We start from the raw sequence: 7,101 nt of genomic DNA on the forward strand, positions 1-7,101 counted from the left end.
AAACCTCTCGGAGCTGCAGCCTTTGAAAGAATTCTGAGCAAGATGAGTTTCCATAGTTTGTACACTCCATCTTGAGGGGGGGTGTTGAAATACGTCAACATAGCTGGAAGACTGAAGAAAGAAGAACTAGACCGATGGAAGAAATTAAAGACCGTTGAAAGATATTTTCGAAGTTAGTTAGTTAGTTGGGATGAGCTGGCAACTCCTTTTGTTTTCTCTTCTATTCTTAGCTCGACTATAAATAGCGATCATAACCGCATGTATTGATTCATTGAGTGATAAATAAAATTCTCTCGTTTATCTTTTCTCCCTCGGTTAGTTTGTGTGTGTTTGTAATTGTTGGTATGATTTAATGTTGAGCTCTTATCCTCAAAGTCAGTTTCCAGTGTTTGTGATCTGAGTTTTCAATCTTCATAATCGGTTCTTCGTGTTGGTTTTCTACATTTCTACAGCACGTTCTATAATTCTGAACTACTACTACTTTAAAGCATATCAATTGGTAACAATATTGTCGGTACCGATCTAAATAGCTAAGCTCAATTGCACACTTCAAAACCCATTTTAACCAAATGAACCCCAAAACTTAGAAGTCTTGTGCTGTCTACAACAACTAGATAAAAGAATGAGCTAGTGGCCTAAGCCAAACTTCTGATCACATCGACAAGTGGAATGTAGCATAGAATCAGACTCACGATCCAAGTTGGGGCCAAAATGCAAAACTGGGATTCTAATTTCTAACTATAGCAATACTTTTATATTTTTAACGAATATCATATTTTCATTAAAAGGGAATTAGTTCAATTAGAATACTCTCCGTCTCTAAAAGTATGAATATTTGATTCGGCATAGATTTTAATGTATAATTGGTACAGTAAGAGAAAGAAAGATAAAAAATAGTGTAAGTATTGTTAGTTCAGAGTTGACTCCACACCAATAGTAATATAGTGTAATTGTATAAATTGTAAATAAAATGGTGTGTAAGGGTAATGTGTAAGTTTAACTATTCCAAAGTTCACATTTTTAAGGACATACTAATAAGGAAATTGTTTATACATTTTAGAGATGGATTATGGGTCCACATTTTTAGAGGTGTTTAATTGATTTATTTTTTCATATTTAGACTTTATCTAATTTTTACTGACGAACCAAAATGATAAAACTAATCTATTTTTTAAAAATGAACATACTATCTTCTAAAATTTTATGTCATCATCCAAGTTTAATAACGTAATAAGTAATTACTAATACTGAGATTTATAAATACTTAAAGAAGCAAGGGTAATGGAACAGTTAATTTTTAAATAAGAAATGAATTAAAAATTGATATGAAGTACGTACTCCCTCCGTCCGCGAATAGGAGTTCTATTTTTTTTTATTTTAGCCTGTCCTGTGAATGAGAGTCCCGATTCATTTTTACCATAATTGGTAATAGAGTCTCATATTCCACTAACTTAAGTCACTCACATTTTATTTAAAACTAATATATATAAGTGTGATTCATATTTCACTTATTCTTTTTCACTCACTTTTTTTTAATAGAGTGGACTACAAAATTAGCCCCTACGTATGACTGATCGAACGCTGGAGGTATCCATATTTCAAAAAATGCATCAGACGCTTCTACGTATGGGTATAATATCATTTGAAGTCCTTTTTTCACTATTTACGGTCTTCCATGTCCTTCTCATCCTCCTCTATTTTCCAAAATGACTAAGGGCATTTCGGCCTTTCCAATATTTCATTATTACATTTCATTAATATAAATAAATATAAATTATAAGAATATCCTAAAATAAATTATTAAAATATTAATTTTTATATAAACATAATATCAATAAATTATAAATACTGAAAATATAATACACATATTTCATTGAATGATTTAATGGTAATTAAATATATTTTATTCCCCAATTATTTTTTTAAGAAATAATAATAAAGATTAAAGTATCCTACTAATATATAAAAATTATTTTCCCCACACTTTTAAAACTAATTTATACTAGGAATAAATAAAAATTCTTATTTACTATAATATTATCATCACTAAAAATGGCTAACGGCAAGAGGGAGAAGATCTCAAAAGTGTTAAATAATGGAAAGACCGGAATGCCCTTGGAGTGGCATTTTGGAAAAAAATTGAGGGTGAGAAGGGCATGAAAGACCGTAAATAATGAAAATAGACTTCAAATGATATTATACACATATGTAGAGGTGTCTAGTGCATTTTTTGAAACATGAGTACCTCCAGCGTTTGATTAGCTATACGTAGGGGCTAACTTTGTAGTTCATTCTTTTTTAAATTCGTGTTAGCTAAGGAACCAGACTCCTAATGGCAAACAATGATAATGATATGATTAAGGGGACTGAATTAGAAAACGAGATACGTGTCGAACTGCCCAATTCCCCATGTTTTGTTTGTCGTTATCTTTAATTAAATAATTATAAAAGATCAGACGCAGTGAATGCATAACTGGAGTGATCGTCCAACAGCTCTGCTCAGCTATGTCAATCCCAATTCCTCGCCGCCAACTCTTCATCGACGGTGAATGGAGAGAGCCCGTCAACAGAAAACGCCTCTCCGTCACCAATCCCGCCACCGAAGAAATTATCGGTCTGTTTCCCTAACTATTTTTGGCTCTCATATTCCTACTTCTACTTCTACTTCCTTTTCTTTCTTTGTTTTAAACACAATTTGCGTTCAAGATTGTATATTTCTTCTGGGTTTTTGCTATTGAGCTAAGCAGATAACTAAAACCCCTCATCGGTTTTAATGAAATAGCAATATGCTCGTCAGTCAGAAGCAGTAGAAGTCGGCCAAATGTTTATTTACTGCTCGGTTAACTTTAAATCTCGTGAATTACTGCTTCATTAGATGGACAATTTCTGCGTAAATTAAGTTTAAATCTTGTGATTCACTGTAGATCCGCAGATTATTCCGATTTTTCCTCACCTTTATATCTCTAAGAGTAAGAATACAAACAGTATATCGATGTCTAGTAGTGCTGCTGAAGTCTGATTCTTTAGATGTTTTCTGCTCTGGTGTCTGTGTGTATCAGGGGATATTCCGGCAGCTACATCGGAGGATGTAAATATTGCTGTGGAGGCAGCCCGCAGAGCACTTAGTCGAAATGGGGGGAAGGATTGGGCTTCTGCAACTGGTGCTCATCGTGCCAAGTATTTACGAGCAATTGCTGCAAAGGTCCTTGAGTTTTTTTATCTGATTATCTATTTCACTTTTACTAGTTGAGGTAGTTGTGAAAATGTCCTAGACGTTTTGGATGCTTACCTTTATCTGGTCACATGTAGGTTACGGAAAGGAAATCAGAGCTTGCAAAACTTGAATCACTCGACTCTGGGAAGCCGCTTGACGAAGCGGCTTGGGATATGGTATGCTTCTAATGCCTTTGTTTTTTCTGTATCACTGCACATACTGATTATAAAGTCATACTCAGGATGATGTTGCTGGATGTTTCGAATACTATGCTGACATCGCTGAGGCCTTGGACAAAAAGCAGAAGAGTCCTGTTGCCTTGCCCATGGAAACATTTAAATGTCACGTTATAAGAGAACCTATTGGGGTCGTTGGTTTAATCACGCCATGGTATGTTGAATTTTACTAGTATATTTCTCCAAATTTACAAAGAGAAGGAATACCGGTTCCTTGTTATATTATTTTCCCTTTGAGAGAGACCTATGAATTATTTTCAAGCGTTTAGTATCTTTTTGGCTTATGTGTTTGTGAGCATTTACTGTCTTTTGGCTTCTCCTGGTTACACTTGAATGATTAAGATATACTCCTGTTGAGCTTAGTTTTGAATTGGCTGAGGGGACAGTTTATACGTGCAAGTCCCCTTTTTATGTTTCTGGATGAGCATATAAATTATCATTGCTGTCTGGTTAGACAAGTAAAGAGCCGGAAATATCATTGTTTTGATGACAAGTAAAGACCTCGGTGAATTATGTGAGCATGAATTTTGATCAATAGCTGTCAGAGTGGAATTTGATTCAAGCTATTCGAGTAATTTAGAATCTCATCTCTAAAGTAGTACAAATCCTTGTCTTAGACTTTGACTTTTATACTCATGTTATTTACTGTATAAATGATATGAACTTTGTGTTGGATGATTTTTTTAATGTGAATTTTATGTTTCTTACTGTTAGAGATGCATTTAGGTCACTTTCTGAAATCTTTAAATACTCGTCAATTGTGTTGATTGTTTAAATTTGAACAATTATATTGGCTATTTCATAATATCTGCATGGAGGAACAATAGTACTCATTGTTCTGGAACTACTGCTTTGTCATTTAGGAACTACCCTATGCTGATGGCAACATGGAAAGTGGCCCCTGCCCTGGCAGCTGGATGTGCTGCAATACTCAAACCATCCGAATTAGCATCCATGTAAGTCTTCTTCATTGATATATAGCATACCTGTTTACTTTAGGCATTGAAAATGAATCTGTTGTATTTTAATAACCAAACCTAGATATGATATGTTCCAGTAATCCTGGTGAATGTACTCATCATATTTAGAATGCTTTATTTATTAAACTATATACATATATACCTCTTCACTACTATGTAATACAGTAGTATCTACATATTTAAAGTCTTTTCTGAAATGATCATTATATATACTTTGCTATAACTATTAGTTTTTTACATTTAAACGAGCTAGCTGTATTTTCTCGATCCATAGTTGAGGCAGAGTGTTAGACTCTTCTAGATGCAACTAGTTGCTGGAAGTCCCTAAATGAATCTCTACTATTTTAACTGCAGCACATGTTTGGAGTTGGCCGACGTGTGCAGGGAGGTTGGTCTTCCACCTGGTGTTCTCAACGTCTTGACTGGTTTGGGGCCAGAAGCCGGTGCTCCTTTGGCTTCTCATCCTCATGTTGACAAGGTTAATAAAATGGAATTTAAGTACTTTTGCATGGGTTTCGATACCAATGATGTGGTGATCATGATTCATATTTGATATAACAGATAGCATTCACTGGGAGCACTGCCACAGGAAGCAAAATTATGACAGCTGCAGCGCAGCTTGTGAAAGTATGTTCATTGCAGTATTTTATCTTTGATTGCAAGTGATTTTCTTCTGAGTCTTCTAAGAAAATGATAACCATTCCTGATTTCAGCCGGTAACACTTGAGCTTGGTGGAAAAAGTCCAATTGTGGTCTTTGAGGATGTTGATCTTGATAAAGGTTTGAGCCTTCTAATAATATGAAAAATACCCTTTTCTACTTTCGTTATCAGAAGTAGAACTACTGGCCTAATACACTGATTTTTTAAGAAAGGATGCTCACTTTCTTACTTCCATGTTTGCTATTCAATCAGCTGCCGAGTGGACTGCCTTTGGTTGCTTTTGGACAAATGGTCAGATATGCAGCGCTACTTCTCGACTCATAGTGCATGTAAGCTTGGAGAATGATATTGATTGTGCCCCAAACTCCACCCCACCCACTCAACAAAAAGACCCCCCCCCCCCCCCCCCCCCCCCCGAAATATCAAATTAGTTCTTGTTATAAACTTTTTGTCCGACTTTGTGGAAATATTCCAGGAAAGCATTGCTGCAGCATTCCTGGAAAAGCTTGTGAAATGGTGTGAGAACATTAAAGTATCTAACCCCTTAGAGGAAGGCTGCAGGCTTGGTCCTGTTGTTAGTGCTGGACAGGTGAGTAACCATCCATATTTCTTTGTGTATTGGGTAATGTCATGAGACCAATTATTTCAGTCACTGATAGCGGACCTCTTTTGTGTAATTGTATGAATCATGAGGTCTAGGATTAGAACTCTTGTCTGTTCCTCTTTCCTCCCCCAATTTTGTTTCCAGAAAAGAGAAAAAAGAGTTCATAACTCTGGTATTCAAATCTTGTAACTTTACAGTATGAGAAAGTGCTCAAGTGCATCTCGATAGCTAAGGAGGAAGGTGCCACGATATTGTATGGAGGTTCACGACCTCAGGTACAAGACTCCCTTAACGTTTGGGTGCTTGTGGAACATCATGCAATGGAATTAACGAAGCCTTATTGTTAACTTGCAGCATCTAAAGAAAGGCTATTTCGTCCTTCCAACTATAATAACAGATGTAAAGACATCGATGCATATCTGGAGAGAGGAAGTGTTCGGACCTGTTCTTGGCGTTAAAACATTTGCAACCGAAGAGGAAGCCATTGAACTTGCAAATGACACCCAGTGAGCCATCTCTCACACACTAACACCCACTAACTTTTCCTCTTTCGGTTGTTGATCTCTAATTTGTCATGTGTGAATTTATCTTTTCAGATACGGTTTAGGTTCTGCTGTATTGTCCAAAGATCTTGAAAGATGTGAGCGTCTAACTAAGGCAAGTATCTTCACACGGACCTCTAGAAGCAACGATGTCGCCAAACATTATGCTGAATGTCATTATTTTTTTGCAGGCAATTCAATCTGGCATTGTCTGGGTGAACTGCTCACAGCCATGCTTCTCCCAAGCACCTTGGGGAGGCAGGAAACGCAGCGGTTTTGGCCGGGAACTTGGGGAATGGTATTCATAATATCCTTATCGTCTCACGTCTCGTTTCGTTCATTCCCCCATTGATTTAGCATGACTGAATCTGTGTCTCTGTAACAGGGGACTGGACAACTACTTGAATGTGAAGCAGGTGACGCAGTACATCTCCGACGAACCATGGGGTTGGTACAAGTCTCCTTCCAAGCTATGAAGAAGCTTCTGCATTCCACAGATTGAAGAGTGATTGCTTCTTTACAGTGGAGAATGAAGCTTCCAAAATGGCAACATTCCTATACGGCTATAGCCTTTTTTTATATAGAGGTTCTATAACCTTAATTCGTCTATAGAACTAATGTTTGAAGTCGAATCTTGTTAGGATCGTGGACTGCAACATTAGTTTGATATTGTCCGCTTTGGGTCAAGCCCGCACGGATTTGTTTTTGGGTCACTCCCAAAAGGCCTCAAACTAATTGGGATTGGACAAGAATTATATACATCTTCCAACTTCCCTCACTCATCCTCCGATGTGGGATAGGTTTGTAACCCAACAAATCTCTCATCATTTTAATAAAAAAAACTTCTCTATTTTGTGTCTTTTA

At 36.5% G+C, this 7,101-nt stretch overlaps 1 protein-coding gene across 1 annotated transcript; it reads left to right on the forward strand.

The window, feature by feature from the left end:
• Positions 1-2,457: 2,457 nt before the first annotated feature.
• On the forward strand, positions 2,458-7,101 carry LOC121801167 (betaine aldehyde dehydrogenase, chloroplastic-like). The gene is made up of 15 exons (XM_042200612.1): positions 2,458-2,614; positions 3,060-3,202; positions 3,310-3,390; positions 3,456-3,604; positions 4,314-4,406; positions 4,785-4,908; positions 4,992-5,057; positions 5,144-5,210; positions 5,344-5,420; positions 5,567-5,680; positions 5,893-5,970; positions 6,050-6,201; positions 6,292-6,352; positions 6,429-6,535; positions 6,623-7,101. Exons 1-15 carry the CDS (start codon positions 2,506-2,508, stop codon positions 6,711-6,713), a joined length of 1,512 nt encoding a protein of 503 aa, XP_042056546.1. The 5' UTR covers positions 2,458-2,505; the 3' UTR covers positions 6,714-7,101.

This window comes from Salvia splendens, chromosome 4 (genome assembly GCF_004379255.2).
Source record: "Salvia splendens isolate huo1 chromosome 4, SspV2, whole genome shotgun sequence".
NCBI classification, from domain to species: Eukaryota; Viridiplantae; Streptophyta; class Magnoliopsida; order Lamiales; family Lamiaceae; genus Salvia; species Salvia splendens.